This window comes from Protopterus annectens, chromosome 3.part0, assembly GCF_019279795.1.
Source record: "Protopterus annectens isolate FY-2018-M chromosome 3.part0, PAN1.0, whole genome shotgun sequence".
Lineage (NCBI taxonomy): Eukaryota > Metazoa > Chordata > Ceratodontiformes > Protopteridae > Protopterus > Protopterus annectens.
In genome coordinates, this window is record NC_056731.1 from 1,403,216,833 (window position 1) to 1,403,236,149 (window position 19,317).

Here is a 19,317-nt window from a genome sequence, read left to right on the forward strand (position 1 = left end):
TGATACCCACTACTTCAGATTTGCAGGCCTCTACTGAGACCCATTCTGAGTCCGGTATGCCATGAGATGCTTCAGCTGTGGAACCTGTGGATGTGTCTACCTTGGATGGGTCCGGAGCCACTGTGCAGGCACCAGCTTCTGAGGGTGTATACAGGCCTACTGACTTGCATATTAAACTGACTCCATCTTCTTCTTCAAGGCCTAAATCTTGAACCATGCCTAGAAAACTGACACCCAGACCGCAAGGTCAGGCCTCTATGCCTAAAAAACAAATGATAAGAATGGCTAAAGACCTTATTACTTTAATCAGGGGAAGCCAACCTTCCCCCTCTAAGAGACCTATGACTGAATTTGCTTATGATACTGCTGACCAGGATTCTGAAATTTCTGCTTCCTCTGATGACAAGGATTTACCCTTATCTACCTAATCTACATATGAGGATTCTGATGCAAAGGACTCTATTCCCTTTGCTTCCCCCCAGATGATTTCTCTTTTGGTGAAACCTTGCATACTCTTAGGGAGCATTTTCATTGGGAAAGCCAGGATTACTCTGATTCTAAAGCGAGGCTTAGGGATTTCTTACTCCTGCCCCAGCACAGGCCTTTAGCTATCCCTCCTGTACTAGACATTGTTGATGCCTTTTTGGAATCTAGCTTGGCCCCTGACTCTATCTCCTGCTCCCAGAAAACCTGATAGATATTACAGGGTTCCTGAATTTCACAAGTTCTTTTTTAAAAATCCTACTGCGGATCCTGTGACCATTTCACAGGGACCCAAGGGCATTAAGGCTACTACTGCTAAAAATCCTACCCCCTCTGATAGAGACTCCAGGGCGCTGGATAGATGGGGTAAGAAGCTATACACTTCTGCAACCTTGGCTATTAGGGCCTTAAACTGCCAGTTTCATATGTTAAAGTATCAGCAGCATATTATTGGATTGCTTAAACAGAAAATGATGTTGATTCCTGACTGTGCTGAAAATAAGGATTTACAGGATTTAATGCATTCTGCTGAAGAGGTTGGAAAACATACTTAGCAATGTGGTTTTGATTCACTAGAGGCATCTTGAAGGGTTGCTGCCACTAGGTCTGTACTTAGAAGGCAGGCTTGGCTTAAGGAGCAATCCTTGCCAGGTCATGTTAAAGCTAAATTGCTGGATGCTCCCTTAAATCAGGACCACCTGTTTGGCAACAAAGCAGAAGTTGTTATTAAAAAGATGGAGGAAAAGCTAAATCTATGCAAACTGTTAAAGATTTCCTACATGTACAGCCTCCAGGATTTAGTAGGCATTGGCCCTGTAAGAATTGGTCCTTTCCTGCCTCTTCCAGGCCTTCTCAGTCCAAACCCAGAACCAGCAGAACACCCAGGTTTGTGCACAGGACTAAGCAGTGGGGGGGGGGCTCCCACTTCCAAATCAGGGAGTAGTAAGACCCCCCCCCCCATGGTAAACTGTCTCAATGACTTAACTTTAAAACTTCCAAGCACTTCTCAACTGACTGCTCCTTTAGGGGGAAAGATTGCTCTGCAGGCAAAAAACTGGGAACTCATTATCCAGGACAAATGGGTTTTAAATATAGTTTCCCAAGGATACAGATTTCACTTCCACATGTTACCAACCCCAGACGGTTGGCCAGATCTACCCCCAAATCAGTGGGCAGAGGCTCAAAAGCAAGTACTCTTAAGTATAAAGGCTGATGTCCTTCAAGGATGCATCTGCAGTCCTTACAAATGGGTTGTCCTGTCGTCAGGCAGCCCCTCGGTCGGCCGGATTCCAAAGTCTGGGTCTGGCTTCGGCTGGTGTCGCGCTTCACCCGACGTCATAGCTGCAGTTCTTCGGGTATAAAGGCATCAGCCGACGCCATTTTCCTCAGTCTTTCTTGCCGCGTGGCGCCCGAAGCAGAAGCTGTTTGCAAGTGCCGGTCGGTCAGAACCAGAGATATCTCATTTGGAGTACTGCAAAGGGAGAAGGTGTGGCACTGGTAAACATAGCCAACATCCTGGAGTACTTGGCAGAGCTCTTCCATACAGGCCTGTCCTATTCGTCCATCAAGATACATGCATCAGCTATTTCAGCAGAATACAGCTTGGATCCTCCTGTCTTCTCACATCCCCTGCTCAGGCAATTTCTCAGAGGAATTAAAAATGTAAAACCTCCCAGGAAACCACCATTGCCAGCATGGGACTTGAACTTTGTGCTAGAAAAATTGACACTCCCCCCTTTCGAACCAGCAGCAACAGCAGAATTACAATACTTATCCTGGAAGACTGCTTTCCTGCTAGCAATCACCTCAGCAAGAAGGGTCTCTGAACTACAGGCATTAATGGCAGTGCAACCCTTCCTGATCTTCCATCAAGACAGAGTGTCCATGAGAACAAATCCTACATTTATGCCTAAGGTGGTATCCAGAGTGTCTTTAAATCAGGCTATCCACCTACCTACATTCTTCCCAAACCCACAGAACAGGGGAGAAAGACTGTTGCATACCTTGGATGTGCACAGACAATTACGCTACTACCTGGACAGGACCAATTCCAATAGAAAAACTGACCAGCTGCTGGTAGCATATGCAACAGGAAAGGAAGGAAAACCAATTTCAAAACAGACAATCTCCAAATGGATAGGGAATTGCATTAGATTTTGTTACTCCTACCATGGAAAGAAAACTCCAGAGAACATCAGGCCTCACTCCACAAGGGCTACAGCCTCTACCACAGCTTTCCTACGAGGAGTGGCTACCAAGGACATTATAGAGGCTGCTACTTGGACCTCCGTGCATACATTTGCCAAGCATTACAATTTACCTTTATACTCTAGATCCCGAGCAGGTTTTGCCACTGCTGTTTTGCAAGGGATCCTAACTACACCATAATCTCTCCTTTTTTCCTCCTCCCCTAGTTTAGCTATGGTATTCTACCCATTTGTAAGGACTGCAGATGCATCCTTGAAGGACATAGTACAGTTTTGTACCTACCATAAATGTAGATGTCCGATAGGAATGCATCTGCAGTCAGGATTACCCACCCACCTTCCCTCTGTGGTACTCCTAGGGTATTTGCCATCCTTCAGCTAGCTTGGGGGGGATCTATTATGGTGTATTTGTTTGTATATATCTACATACATGCTTATTTTATGTGTTTGCTCTCTACTATTGGAAACATTGGCATTTATCCAAATTTAGCCATCCAAGAGGGCACCTGGCATCTGGGGCAAGAAACACTGAGGAAAATGGCGTCGGCTGATGCCTTTATACCCGAAGAACTGCAGCTATGACGTTGGGTGAAGCGCGACACCAGCCGAAGCCAGACCCAGACTTTGGAATCCGGCCGACCGAGGGGCTGCCTGACGACAGGACAACCCATTTGTAAGGACTGCAGATGCATTCCTATCGGACATCTACATTTATGGCAGGTACAAAACTGTACTTTCAAACAGTACCAGAAGAGGAAAAAGGGACGACAAGGTTTTTACTCAAAGCTTTTCCTGGTATCCAGAAAAGACGTCTCATGGCGTCCTATCCTGGACCTTTCTATCTTAAACACCTTTTTGGTGATTCCAAAATTCAAGATGCTAACTCGTCACCAGTTGCTTCCTATGCTAGGCAAAGATGCCTTGTTGGCAACACTGATTTTAAAAGAAGCTTACCTGCACATCCCAAATGGGGAATCTTGCAGAAGATAACTATGCTTCAAAGCAGGCTTACATGCATTATCAGTTCTCTGCACTGCCCTTTGGCTTGTCTACTGCACCCAGGGTATTCACAAAGTGCCTAGCTCCAGTCATTGCATTTTTCAGGCAAAGAAATATTCAAATATACCCATACCTGGACAATTGTCTAATTCAGGCAGAAAGCCAGGGCATACTTTTGAATCATCTGGCATTTGTATAAAAGGTGCTGACTTGTCTGGGGTACACCATAAACAAAAAGAAATCACACCTGGTACCCTGCCAACAGATTACATTCCTGGAAGCAAGCTTGAACACAACTTCCCAGATGGCTTACCTCACGCCAGAGAAACAAATTTATTTGACAACTTACTTCAAACTAGTGGCCACAAAATCCATGCTGTCTGCAAGGCAAGTACTGCAAGCCTTGGGGTTCATGGCTTCCTGCATCCTACTAATTCCATATGCAAGAACTGCATATGAGGAAACTACAATGGTATCAAAAGCCTGTGGTGTCAACATTCTCAGGATCATTCTAGAAGCAATGATTCCTATCATACCTTGCCTACAATTAGAATTTCTTTGGTGGGCATTGGCCTGCCACCAAAACAAGGGACTACCGTTCACTCTACCCCCTGCCACCCAAACCGTAATAACAGATGCATCAGACTATGCATGGGGGGCTCACCTGGCAGGGAAGTGCATTCAGGGCAAAAAGGTTACCAAAGTCGAATGCACCTGCATATCATTCAAAAAGAAATTTTAGCTGTACAGAATGCTCTGACAGCCTTCAAGGACCACATTCTTCTAGGACAATTAATGGGTTAAGACTGACAATACCACTGTTGTGTGGTACATAAGCAGGGGGTACCTATTCTTACCCCCTATGCAGACTAGCCATGGCTCTGTGGAACACAGCCTTGAGCTACCAAGTGCATCTACAGGCTCAATTCCTGCCAGAAAAACTAAATACACTGGCAGACTAACTAAGCAGAAATCTCGTGGACCCACACGAGTGGAAACTGGAACCAAAGTCTTTCAACATGTTGATAAACAAATGGGGAGCCCAGATATAGACCTGTTTGCCTCCCCCCAGAACTACCAATTGGACAAATTCTGCACAAGAACTCCCCACAAACAAGCTTGGAAAGTGGATGCTCTGTCCTTCAGCTGGAAAAAATCTATCAGTGTATGCCTTTCCTCCTCTGCAAGGAACTACTAAAGATCAAACACGACAAACCAAGGATGATGCTGATTGCACCAGACTGGCCACGCCAGCACTAGTACCCCCTCTTGTGCAGTGCGTCACTGCTAGCCCCATGGCACCTGCCTCAGACCCCCTACCCTGCTGTCACAGCAGGAGAGCCAGATTCTGCACCCCCAGCTTCAAACCCTGAACCTGGCAGCCTGGCTAATCACCCCAGTACCATACTTCAGTAAACAAGTGTTGGATGTCATTTTGGAGACAAGGAGGCCTAGTACTAGAAAATCTTATGTTGAAAAATGGAAAAGATTCTGTGCCTGGAACCAAACTCAAGGGATGGGGCCACAGCAGCACCCAATTTACCTCAGATTCTTCAATACTTAACTGAGCTGCTTCACAAGGGCCTTTCCTTTTCCTCCATCAAAATTCATACCTCAGCCATTTCAGCTCATTACAACACAGAATTTACCCCTCTTTTCTCACCCACAGCTCAAGCAGTTCCTCAGAGGGGCCAAAAACTTAAGACCACCCAGGAGAGCCCCAACTCAAGCCTGGGACCTTAATTTTGTATTGGAAAAGCTCACTCTTCCTCCTTTTGAGCCAGCTGCAAGTGCAGAGTTAAAATTCCTTTCTTGGAAAACAGCTTTCCTTTTAGCAATCACTTCAGCAAGACGGGTGTCTGAATTACTTATGGCAGTGGAGCCTTTCATCATCTTTCATGCGAACAGGGTGTCCCTTCGGACCAACCCCTCTTTCATGCCCAAGGTGGTATCCAGTGTGCCTCTTAATCAATCCATTCATTTGCCAACCTTCTTTTCCAATCCACAGAACAAAGGGGAATGGATACTGCACTCCTTAGATGTGCACAGACAACTTAGATTTTATTTGGACAGGATTAAACCTCAAAGGAAATCTGAACTGCTGGTGGCATTTGCTGCAGGGGCAGAGGGGAAGGCTATTTCAAAGCAAACCATTTCTTAATGGATAGGCCATTACATTCATTTCTGCTATAAGCACCATGGAAAACCTATTCTACAGGGGATTAGACCCCATTTAACCAGGGCTGCATCTACCTCTACAGCCTTTCTCAGAGGTGTCCCTACCAGAGACATCCTAGAAGCTGCTACCTGAAGTTCTGTACGTAATTTCACCAAGCATTACCATTTGCCAGTTTTCTCTAAATCCAGAGCTGGCTTTGCCACTGCAGTCTTGCAGGACCTTATAGCTGGTCCTAATTCTATCTAAAGTCCTCCTCCCATCCTTAGCTTTGGGAATCTACCCAAATGTGATGACTGCAACAGTGAAACACGAAGAACATAGTACAGTTGTGTACACTTGCCATAAATGTAGATGTTGAGAGTGTATTCAGTGTTGCAGTCCTGGTTGCCCTCCCTCCAGCCCCCTGACGACTCTTGGCTGTACGTCTACTCTCCTTTACTATGCTTAAAAGCTTTTTGGTGTATTTGCTTTTTTGTTGGAGGTATAACCTTGTGTGTGTGTGTGTAAATATATATATATATATATATATATATATATATATATATATATATATATATATTTTTAATTGCTTCTCATTGGGGGGGGGGGGGCACCTGACACCTGGGGCAAGAAAAACTGATATAATGACATCTGCTGCTTGCTTTAAACCCCTGACTACCTGACATCATGGAAGATGAGACAGCAACTGACGCAGGACCCAATACCTTGATAATCAGGCCGACTGAGGGCTACTGCAAGCAGATAACCCAAATGTGATGACTGCAACAGTGAATACACTCGAACATCTACATTTATGGTAAGTGTACACAACTGTACTTTTTTTTGTCTCTTTGGGTACTTTTTTTTTAGTGTTACTTGTTTTGTAGTTTAACTTTTCTGAGTTTAGGATACCAGTTGTCTTTCTCTCCTGGTTCGTTGGTTTTGTTGGGTTGTTCCATTTTGGCACCTTTTTCTGTGGTGTTAGTGTAGTATTTTTTCCCTTTTATTAGTGTTGCCTTTTTATAGTTTATTTCTTTTTTTTGTGTGTGTGTGTTTAGGCTTGCTTCCTCCGGTCTGACTTTGGCTTGTTTCCTAGACTGTGAGTTTGCGTGTTCCTAAGGCTTTGGTGGTATGTCAGATAAGCCCGTAGGCTTCAAATGGTGCTCCTCATGCAGTCAGAAGATGCTGGCCTTTGATTTGCATGAGGAGTGCCTTTAATGTTTAGATTCTGACCACTTGGCGGTTGAATGTGACATTTGGTGGAATGCTGAAACAAATTCTTGTTGAAAGGATTGGCTTAAGGGGGTCCCTTGGCTCAGTCCTCTACCAAATTTGGATCCTCCAAGCACAAAAAGAAGACCCTCACCTGTCTTTGGGGTCATCTTCTAAGAAAATGTCAGTTCCTAGTGTGTCTGATCCGACCTCAGTCTCTTCTCATTCTGATACAGTTTGGATTTCTTGGCCATGAACAATACAGAGAGGGGAATAGGGATCAGATTCCCTGACTCCTCCTGCTTGGCCTCCCCCTGTGCAGGTGGAGTCCTGGACCTGAGTGGTCGCCTGAGAGTCCTTGGACGGGGGTTCCAGTCCTGGCTTTCCAGACCGGTCCTTTCCCCTGGGGTTTTGGCCCTTAGTAGCTTTGGGCTGGTACTATCTGGGCACCCAGAGAGTCTGCCCTGCTCCCGACCGTTCCCCCAGGTGGGCCTTCCTGCTGGTAGTGCGGACGGAGCATCATCCAGTCCCTTAGCCTTCTGGGTTGTAGAGTGGACTTTCACCTCCCAGAGTTTCCTCCCTGGCCTTTCAGGGTTCTTCACAGCCCCATACTGTGAACCTCACTCATCCTGTCCCATGTCAGCCCTCCTGAACTAGCCTTCAGATGGGAGCTGCCTCTCTGCTGAGTCCTCCCCCGAACCCGCCCTGGAGGAGGTTCTTCAGAATATATTGTGTAAGAGGAGACACATTATCCTGCTGAATCATTCACTGAGGATACGAACCTTGAACAGGATGGGTCCCCCAGGTTTCTGCCCGAGGATGTCTGTTTCGGGGACATACTGGAAATCCTTACCCTTAAAGGTGGTTGGTCTCCCCTCTCCCCATTCTTAGAGGAGTCCATTTTTCTGAAGGCTTTTGGGACGGGACCACTTGTGATTGGGGATGACTAAGCATTCTTAGGCAAGTTTGAGAAAGTTAATCTGTGACGTTTGTCCTGATTTTTGCCCTGGGGCTGTCTCCGGACCAAAGTTAATTAGCCCCAAAGAGCATTCATATATGAGTTATAATACAACTCAGGTGGCTTCTCTGTACTTAAAGGAGCAAAAACTATAGTCCAAAACTGACTTGAATCATTGAGCTCTGCCCCCTGTCACTTATATTTGACAGCAACCTTACATGAAGTCTCATTTTGGCTGTTAATACTTGCAGTATTCCTTCAAGTTACTACTCTGTCATATCAAGACAAAAGGTGAGGATGGAGAACTAGTCTGAACTTAGTCTAAGAACTTTTGCTCCTTCATCTACACAGACTGGTTTATGCTAAAAGGCTATGGCTGCTGCCCCAGTACTCTACTTTTTCACACAAGTGCTTCTGTAGGAAGCAGTCCACTCTTCTCTGGGATGCTACCATGTTGTCAGATTTAAAGGTGCCAGCTTATTTTGTCCATGCCATACCTAGTGAGTTTCTTCAGTCTCTCTAAGCTCACAAATGAAAAAAGCCAGACATATATAATCTTTGTAGACGAGAGAGCACCTTTGGACCCAAAGACCAAGTAGCCTCTAGCCCCATACCTTAGGCTTTTTTTTTTACTCAAAGAATTTTTATTAATTTTCTTCAAAGATTAACAAGTAGCTTACTTGTAATTTATCTAATAAATTGAACAAAGTAAACTATATACACTATTTACATTGACATGAGAATATATTAAAAGATAAACCAATCTGATTCAAATATATATGATACTTAGACAAGAGTTCCTTTTTTTTCTTTTCCTCAGGAAGAGTTCGAGTTCATTCTTAATGTCTCGATAAGAGAGCGCATCTTCTTCCATGGATTATTACTCCATGACTTGGGAAGTATATACCTTAGGTTTTGATATTTTATTTGTGAATATAATTGATGCCTCTGTGTCCCTTTAGTGGATCTGACATCTGTTAGAGCTAGTGTGATTCACTGCCAGAATGTGAAAAAGCTTTTAGAGTATTCACACAGGGACATGGTCTTGCAAAACCACTTGAGGACCTATAAGACAGCTGCTCAAAACTGTGGAGTTGATGGATCATGGCCTTGTCCTGAATTTTAGTTTTGTCTGTTAGTCTGTTATGCAGTAATGGTATTGTTTTTTCATGAAACTGAAAAGTGTGAAGCTCTTCTAACAGTCTGGTTTGTTTCCTTAAAAGTGAGTGTCATTACCCAACTTTCAGTCCAGAGTTGGTCCCAGTCTACTGTACATCATTGAGGCAGTCATCCACGTCAATTGCTTTTATTATGTCTTGCTAGATTTTATCCACACCTGCAGTCTTAAAATTGCACAGGGCTCTGAACCTTGCACATGGATGGACTCTGTCCTGTAGACTATCTCCAGATAGGATAGTGTTTTTACAAAGTTTTATTTATTTATTTTACATTTGTTTTCTGGGGAAGTCAGACTGGGCAGGGTTGCCCATTTTCAAAGGAGGCCCAGAGAGAAAAGCTGTATAAAATGACAATCTGTGAAACGTACAATACAAAATGTCAGTCCAAAGAAAAAGTTTACAACAATTTAAAAGAAGCTAACAATTTTGTCAAAGGTTTACTTAATCAAAATATTCCTTCTACCTTCTGATCTTTCTGGTAGTGGTTAGCATTTCCCTGTCCTTACTTTGTACTGTTTCATTTAAGTTATGCCTCTCTGGTAATGCTTAATGTTTTATCAAATTCTGACTGCAGGCACTTTTCTCTCCTATGGCCTCTTGAAATAGTTCCCATACTTAAGCTTTGTGTTTTCAGCAAGAGTTATAACCTTTGTCTGCCAGTCCCTGTCAGTTGAATCGAAAGTCCTCTGCATGGGCATTCCCCTGGCTTATCACAGAATGGCAACTGAAATCAGGGGTATTCCCCATGAGTAGTGTCCTAGATTATTACAGAACGGCTTCATGGAACCCATCTTGTGGGCTAAAGATTTGTGAGATGGAATAGTGGGAGTAGGATGCAGTGACAACTAGATGTCAAGCAAGAGACAGATTGTTTCAAGTTACCTAGATCCTATCCATTGAATTTTGAAGAAAAAAAAGTGGTCACACGTTAGATTCAGATATTAAACTCTGTATAGTTGGTTGCATTGTACTGTGTTTCCTGAAATGTCTGTCATTGTCTCTTAGGTTCATAGGTAGGTACTAGGCTGTCAGCCCTGGGGCTATATGCCTAGCCAAAAAAGTTCCCTGGCTTTCGCCACGCAAGAAAATTATTTTCCTGTGCCTGTCTAGCAGTGCCACAGAAGTGATCCCAGGGGTGAATTTTCCATTTCCCATCCAGTCGTCAAGATTTTTCTTAGAGGGCCAATGAGGAGCTTTGCTTGACATGAATGGGTACTTTGTTCCAGAGTATGGGAAGTCTCTGGGACAGGAATCTATCCCTCCAGCATGTTCTGTTTGTTGTGGTGACAAGGTTTAGGTCCCTGGAGCGTGTGGTTCGGAGAGATTGGGATTTTTTTTAGCATGTCAAACAGCTCTGAATTTGACATAGCTTTGTATGTTAGGCAGAGATCGCCTCTGAGTAGGTGATGTGCGACAGTGTACAGCTGGAGTTTTTTGAGACTGTCTAAGTATGGTATCTGTTTGAGGCTGGTAATCCTCTTAGTGAGGTATTTCTGTGGCCTTTGCAGTTGTAGGTGTCTTGTGAGATGCATGCCAAACGGGGCATTGTACTGTGTAATGGGTCTGATCAGAGAGAGGAACAATGACCTCCTTTTTTCTAGAGGAGAACTCTTTTGTGATGAGTTATGACATGTAGAAGAATTTCCTGACTACTGTGGTGATGTGGTTATCAAAGGAGAGACTACTGTCTACCTGTGTCCAGAGGTATTTTATCACACTTTCGGTGTTTAGTGAGCTACCGCCTATGTGGTAGCTCATGGGTACCGAGTTGAGCTTGAGGCCATGACTTTGACAGAAAGCATCTGTCTCTGTGAGGCCCTTTTGTAGAATGCCTGCATCATTAGGTGATGCTATTATGGCTCCCAGTTTGCAGTCCTCTGCGAACTTTGTTAGCCAAATACCTTCTTTGTTGGCCTGCACTTCAGAGAAGTATATGCTGAACAGGAGAGGGCCCAGGACCGAACCCTCTGGTACTCCACTTGTCACTGGTCTGACGGACTTGGAGTCGGCTACTTTTACTGTGTGGGTTCTACCAGTGACCCAGTTGGCCACCCATCTTGTGACATAGGGATTTATGCCCAATTTAGTGAGTTTGTTTATAATTCCAGAGTGGGGGATAGTATCGAAAGCCTTGGCGAGGTCAAGGTAGGCTGTGTGCCCTACCTTGCCCTCATCTATGGCTCTGGTGACTGCTTCAAAGAACTCAAGTCAGGTTTAGTAGACATGATCTACCTTTTACAAACCCAAACTGAGTGGGGTCCAGGGTTTGGAGGTTACCTATGTCTTTGTTTATAAGCTCCAAGATGATACGTTCCATGGCCTTGGAGACCAGGCTCGTCAGGCTAATGGGGCGATAGTTTCCGGGGTCCGTGGTGGCACCCCCTTTGCGGAGTGGGATAACCATTGCTGTGCACCATTCAGTAGGCACATAGCCTGAGGTGAGGTTATGATTGAACATGGTACTTAGGTGGGGTGCCAGTTCATTCTGTAGTTAATGTAGTACGCAGACTGGGATGTCTTGTCCCATGGATGCTGTGTTCTTGGCTTTGGAGAGTGCGGTCTTTACTTGTTTATTCGTGATTACAGGGGCTTTGCATTCTTCCAGTATTAAGATGGGCCCTTTTGAAGGGTGAGAGGGGGGTAAAGTTAGCAGTGAACCTGTCTGCCAGGATGTCAGGAATATCAGCTGATTCTGTATATTTAGTGCCATTGTGCTGTAGCTCAGAGCAGATCTGAGTGTTGCCATTGAGATTCTTGACATAGTTGTAGAATGCTTTGTGGTTGTCTTTGCAATCAGTGGTGATTTTATTTTCATAACTGGCTTTGGAGGATTTTGAGGGATCTCAGCTTCTTTCAGAGGATGACCAGGGAGTTCCTCCAATTTTGGGATTTTACTCTCTTTGCAACAACTTCTTCCTTCTGTTGTACAGTTTGTTTATGGCAGGGGACAACCAGATTGGCTTCCTTTTTTTGGACGATAGCGTCTTGGTTCTGTTGGGGATGGCACGATTCATGCACTTGTGTATGTGATATACAGTGCATTTGTGTATGATTCAGCAGTTGTACCTCTATTTTCCATCTGCTGTGATTAGCTTGTGGTCGGATCTGACCAGCGAGGAGTTTACCTCTGGCATGGAGCACCGGTTACCCATATTGGTAATGACTAGGGTCAGGATATTGCTGCCCCTGGTGGGGGTGTAGACAAGCTGATCCAAGGCATTGGAATTTATGAATTCCAGAAAACGTTGAGCGAATGAGTTGGTACACAAGTAGTTTTCCCAGTTCATGGTGGAGTAGTTGAAATCACCCATAATTAAGGTATTGGGTTGTACCTTACTATTTTCCAGTATCTTAAAAGAAGAGTGAGAATCCTGGGGCATGGTCGGGGATCTGTAATAAGCTACAACCTGGATTGCAGTCTTACCCAGAGTTAGTTGCACTTAGATAATTTTGGATGCATTATGTTGAGCAATTAGCCTGGAGGTGTGGATATCCTTAATGAATATGGACACGCCTCCGCCTTTAATGTTTCCGTCCAGGTTAGGTGGCCGAAAGGTGTGGTATGAATTATAGCCTGGTAATGCAGGGGTGCTCTCTGGAGCCTAGAACCAGGTCTCTGTCACTGCACAGATGTCAATATTCTCCATTTTAAGGAGTGCCTCGAATGAGTGCATTTTGATGTTTAGACTTCTAGCATTGATTAGCATTACCCTCAGAGTTTGCTTGCTTGCACCTGTTACGGTGGTGAATTTGGCATTTGGACCTTGCTTGAAAAAGGCACTATAGGTGTGGCAAGAGCCTTAGCCAGTATCTGGAATCCCAGGGGCAACAAGTGCAGGCCATCTCTGGCAAAGCATCATGGTCTGTTGACCATGTCGTCCCAGGCAGACTGATACTGGATCCCCTTAGAATGACGCCAGAAGCTTTGCCAGTTGTTGAAGTCACTCATTTTGTCCTTGTAGTGTGGTATCATTCTGGGGGATGGCAGGATCCTACTCATGGCTAGGGTCATACCTGCCTAGGCTACAAGATTGGAGAGCTCCTCCATGTCTCCATGTAGTCCAGAGAGGTACGTCTCGGGTCATTCACACCAACAAGGACAGTGACAGTCATATTTGTACTTATTGTGGAGTGACCTGAGTGCGTGCATTATGTGGCGGATCCTGGCACCCAACAGGCAGCTTGACAGTAACTTTCTCCTTGTTTAGCCTGATGAGTGGGACATTAGTGTGCCTGATTATGGAGTCACCTATGACGAGTGTGTTGGGTATGTTGTTTTGCCTTACGGGCTGAGGTTGTGTGGCACACTGATTTTGTGGGCTATATGTCATTTGGGTAGTGTTGGGGGGGGTTGTCTGCGTTTCAGCTTGGGTGGTCTCTGTTGCTTGGGCAGATTTATTTTAGATCCTCTGTGAATGTGGGTGTGTACTTTGTGTTTCTACGTGTGGATTTTGGTAGTGTGAGTTTTGAAGGACTGTATGTTGAGTGTGGTGTGTTGCAGATGTTAACCTTTTCTTGACTGTCTAGTCCAGTCTTGGGTGGTGAGAGCTTAGCTTCCAGTTTGGCTATACAAGTGCATCTCTCACAGATTGTAGTGTTGGGTGGTAGGAGGAGAGGGTTGTCAGTGTACATGAGGCAATTGCTACATTGCCCCAAGATGCCTAGATTCATCAGGTGGACAGGAGAAAACATCGGGAGCTGACCCATGGACATGCCCGGATAGGTGCTTATTAATTTAAGTACCAAGAACTGTTTTCCTCTTGACAAATGGGGAAAGTCGAGTGCTGTAGTAATTTGTAGTTTATTTAGTGCTTACAATGAGTTCTGAGCACAAGGAAACAGTTTTGAGTACTGGAACTAAAAAAATGACTAGTTCTATCTAAAACTAGTTTTAGCACCAATCCCAAGAAGAGAAGCAGGCCACGGGCCTGTTTGGTGATCCACAGTCTTGTCCTAGGTGATGCAAGAGTCTGCAGGCTTGTAGCCTTTTTCTTGTAGATGCCTCGAATAGCAACCAGTTCAATCGGGTATTTTAAGCACAGACACTTGCTCTCCAACCAGAAAGAACCAGGAATCAATGCACTCTGCTCCTACTCTCACCAGGATCAGAGTAAAAGTACAGATTCTAAGCTGTCACCTATAAAGCAGTTAAGTTTTCTGGTGATCAGCAGTCTCCAGGAAATAATGTAACTGAATTCCTTCTATCACCAGGATAAAACAGAAGCACTAATCCCAAGATGACTACCGAGAGACAGAATGTGGGCTCAGCAATAACTGGTGGTCTTGCAATAGATGCTTAAAGGTAAGATGAAATAAATGGTTTATCCTAAACGCTGCAGTGTCCACTAGAGGAGTTAGATGTGAAAGTAGGTAACTTAAGTTTTACCTGTCTAAAAGTTGAGTTTTAGTGGAGAGTCACTGTTTTTAACACAGCAACATAGATTGAAAGGGGGTGGTCACTTTTGTATTCTGGTACTATGGAATACAGTAGGATGGCCAATAAATTTAAATAGTTGAAGGGGAGTGATTTCCCAAAATGATAATTTTGCGCTTACTCACACAGCCAGTAAAAGCAGAGAGGAAATGAGATATGTGGTCAGATTAACATAAGGGACAGGCAACTAGAAAGACAGTGGTGTTTAACAACACAACAGTAATCAGGTGGGAAAGATTTCTGTCTGACTCACGAGACAGAGCTCTGGTCTCTCTTCAAGTTTTAGTATGCAGTTAAAAGCAAAATACAAGTAAAACACAGTGTAAAGAAACCAAATCACAGTATCGTCTTCTTTCGGCTTTTCCTGGTTAGGGGTCACCACAGCAGATCACCTGTCCACTCATGATTGGCAGTGGAGTTTTATGGTGTCGAGTTGCCAGCCCGGCACCCAACCTTCCACAGAAGGCGCACACACACACACTCACACCATGGGCCAATTTAGGGTGTCCAATCCACCTACAGCATGTCTTTGGGATGTGGGAGGAAACCGGAGCACTGGAGGAAACCCACGTGACCACAGGGAGGACATACAGACTCCACACAGAAGGCACCCCAGCCGAGGATCGAACCGGAAAACCTCTTTGTGAGGCGGCAACGCTAACCACTGCACCACCATAGCCGCAAAATAGAAAAAGGTAATAAAGTAATACAAAATACAACAGATAAAAAGCAAACTAACCTTTTCCTCACAGCAAACTGTAGCAGAATCTGCGTGACCCTTTTCAGTTGTTTATTTCAGGTAAAAGTGTGCGGATTGTTGCTCTGCAAGTCCTTATCCTGTTTGATATACTAATATACTAATAGGCTACATGTATCTTACTGTATACTGAATCATCATGTACATTTTTGTCACCCAACTACTGTAATTACTCACTTTACCTTATTAATACTACTGTATTTTTTTAGTAATCTTATTTTTTTCCTGTCTTTTAATAATCTTCTGTTTGAAATCAGTTCATTTACTATGTATTAATATTGATTTTTTAATTTGTAATTTTTAATTTGTTATATTTCAATTTTTTGTTGCCAGTGGAGCTTTTCTCCCCGGGCCTCTACTGAAAATGGAAATATATCCAGTTAGACTAGCCCGGTTAACCAATGTAAAATAATTAAATAAAATAAATTAGTAAGAGCATTAATTTCATGCTTGTACCTTGTGTTTCTGTGAACTACAACTTTTTGATTTGTCTTCTAGGAATCTGCTGATGCAGAAGGTCCAGTGGTTGAGAAGATCCTGAGCAGCCGCACTATAAAGAAACAAGTAAGACGTACCTTATTTTAAGGGAAACTGCTGCAATGTACCCAGTATAGCTTAATACCTAATAACCATAGCAGAGAGACTAAGGATCTGGTCTGTGATCATAATCAGGATGTTGGATTTCAAGAAATTCACCTCATGCAAGAAGATGAAGGTGATTCTTGACATTTCATGTCAAGAACACACAGCTTCCCTGGTTATGATTAGAAATATGTGGTCATGATTCTTGTAGTGCATGGAGCTTAACCTCCTGCCATGTATGACAACTTAGAAAAAAGGGGGGAAGGGGAGTACATGCAGTAGTGGTAAGAAAGCTGTGACATTAATTTCTGCCACACAGCGGCTACCCAAGAAAAGTGTTAGGAAGCTGGTAAACTCTTTGGACTTTAACACTTTTTTTTAGTTATTTTAATACATTCCCTCTACGCTGTTGTGATCACTGAGCACTTTTAATTGTGAGATTAGAGCTGAACATTATGGGAGGGTGCGTAACACTTTTAAAACACCTTTTTGATGTCAGAAAAGTGTTTAATAAACCATTTTTTTCATTTATTTCTGAACGTTAGTGTGTTCCATGCACTGCATATTTATTAGTGTTCATGGAAAGAATTTCTTTTGCAGCATAATTGTAATGAACAAAATACTTCATTGCATGCAGTTTACTCTAGTTTATCTGCTAAAGGTCTTTCTCAGAAAGTCAAACTTTTGTAAAAAGGAGTTTTGCTGAGATGTCAAGTTTCCTTTCCAAACAGTAGTATATAATCCAAATGTTTTCTTCATTTGGCTTCCTTGCTTATGTATAGGTTAGTCGAAAAACTTAGAGCAAGTAATCATTTTTTTTCTTTCGGGTGGGGATACTTGCTTTGGGATTGGATTGAGAAGTCCTACTTTGGGCGTGCCTTTAAAGAGGGAACTAGAAGCAATTCTGTTTTTATCTTTGTTTAATTTTTTCATGGAATGTTTGGTTTAATGTCAATATTAACACTTTCGTTTCAAGTAAACTAGCCGTATTCGGATGTTATTTAGCAAGCTGTGTTCATATTTTTTATTAGATGGTAAGTTAGGTAAAAAAAATGTAATTATGTCCAACTTTTACTTTTTTGTTACTTGATTTATTTTTAAGAACATAATGTTCATCCACAGAGGCATCTGCTTTAGACATGGACATCTCTTTTTTTGTTTTTTTTTTCCTCACTGTTTTGTATGTACATTGCTGTTACAAGTAACTGTTAAGCTTTTGTGTGTAATTTTGCAAAGATGTTTTATTTAGGAATAGTACTTATTTGTGGCTTCATCTTTTCCTTTACAATCTAAATTACACTTGCTTTAACTACTGATGTTAAGTTGTCTATCTCGCCTTCATTCTTGCTGGATGGGTTCGGAGCCGATCTCGGCTCCGACTCGGCCACTCTAAAAGCTCGAGAGTTGGTTCCACCGGCTCGAGGCTCCCCTTATATCCCACAATGCTAGGCGAGAGTTACCTCAGATCTCGTTTGCCGCTACAGCGATCGAGGTGTTGGTTTTCTACCGGCTTCTTGGTAAGTGTATTTTCAGTAAAGTTAGGATACTTAAACCCTTATATTTTTAAGTTTAACTACTTTCCCCTTAGTTTAGTGGATTTCTGCCCCTTTTTTTCTTAAAATCCCGTTTTCTTCCCACAAGAACTTTAAAGTTCTCCCTCGGCCCTTCAGGCCTTTCCCTATCCCCTAGTGGTGTGTGTGTGTTACTCTTAATTAAAACTTAGTTAATTGTTTTATTTTTTGAGTTTTTAAATAAGTTAAGTGTAATCAGGGTGTCTGACTGAGTGTGTGTGGTTACACTTCTTATTCTAAGATGTCTAAAGAAACAAAGGTCTCAGGCTTCAAGAAGTGTGATGCGTGCTGTCAGAAAATGTCTCTGACAGACGGTCACACTTCTTGTGTCTACTGCCTGGGGCCTTTGCACCTGCAGGACTCCTGTGCTGTATGCCACGGCTTCAGTCCCAGGGTCCTGCAGGAAAGAAAGAACAAGTTGATCCTAAGGGGTCTACTTAAGCCTGAGGATTCCCTTTCTGTCTCTGGGAAGCCCTCCAAGGCTTCTAGGTCCTCGGCTCCAGCTACTGAGCCGAGACCTAAGGCTTCTAAACCTGCGTCTGCATCGGCTCCGGCTGGAGCCGATGAGTCTACAGCTTCTGTGGTTCCCTCGGCTCCGGCTGGAGCCGAGGTATTAGAAATCCCCTTGTCGGCTCCGACCAGACCTTCGGAGCCGACATCTAGGAAGAGATCTAGGTCTCCATCTCTTGGCTCCGTTCATTCGGCTCCAGCATCGCCTCTGCTGTCTGAACGGAGCCATAAATCTCACTCCTCTAGGTCATCGAGGCTGTCGGATCATGACCTTCAGAGGGTAGTGAGTCGACTTAAGTCCGAGGCACTGGCCCAAATGCTTCAGAGCCCGACTCATCAGTCGATGCCTGTCCCTGTCCACCAATATGTTCCTCCTCCGACTCCGTTGAGCTCGGAGCCGGGGCGTGTCGTAACCGAGACTGTGGGAGCGTCGGAGCCGATACAGATGTCTTCGGCTCCGTCGTCGGCTCCGATTTCTTCTTTCGAGGAATCTCGGCGCCGGACTTCCCTCGTTGGCTCCGAGGGGTGAGTGGCATCGGACCCTTGTCCGACCCCGCTCTTCCTCTCGGAGCTTCGGCGCTGGTGAGTTCGGCTCCGACATCGGCCTCGGAGCCATCACTGTCGGTGCCGAGGGAGGTTCTTAGCTTCTCGGAGCGGGGATCTCTGGCTCTGCCTGACAGGGGTGCGTTCGAGGTCATGCGGAGTGTGTTAGAGCCTGGCTCTACTCCACAGTCGGCTCCGTCCGCCCCTCCCTCTATGGTGCCTCAGGTCAAGTCGACTCACTCCCTCATCCCGGACCGCAGAGAGCCAGCTCCTCAGGAACCCCCTGTGGGGATCTCATCCTCTTCCGAGGCCTCTCCAGATTTGGCAGAGGAGCCCCCTCGGAAGAGGAAGTGTAAGAGGAAACACATTGACTCACCTGAGTCCATCACATCTGACACAGATTTAGAGGATTCCGAGGGTTCCCCCCGTTCCCCTTCTGAAGATGTCTCCTTTGCAGACATTCTGGAAATCCTCAAACAGAGGGGAAATTGGCCAGCCCTCAACCCTTCGGAGGATGAATCTGTGTACCTTGAGGCGTTTGACTCTCGTCCTTCCACCTCCTGGGTGTCTCCCCCCTTTGACCCCCTCATGCAGGTGGTAGCTAAAAAGGCATGGACGGCTCCTGATTCAGTGGACCCCACCCCCAGGAGACCCTCCAAATTCATAACGGCACCAGCAGACAAACAGTTCTTGACAAAAGGGGTTTCTGTGGATGCTATGGTGGT

General features: G+C 44.4%; 1 protein-coding gene across 1 annotated transcript in view; it reads left to right on the forward strand.

Moving 5' to 3' along the window:
* Positions 1 to 19,317, forward strand: part of CHD7 (chromodomain helicase DNA binding protein 7) — a 2,781,650-nt gene that overhangs the window by 1,283,234 nt on the left and 1,479,099 nt on the right. Inside the window, exon 8 of the mRNA XM_044065875.1 lies at positions 15,885 to 15,950. Within this exon, the coding sequence (XP_043921810.1) occupies positions 15,885 to 15,950 (66 nt within the window). The remainder of the gene's footprint in view (positions 1 to 15,884; positions 15,951 to 19,317) is intronic.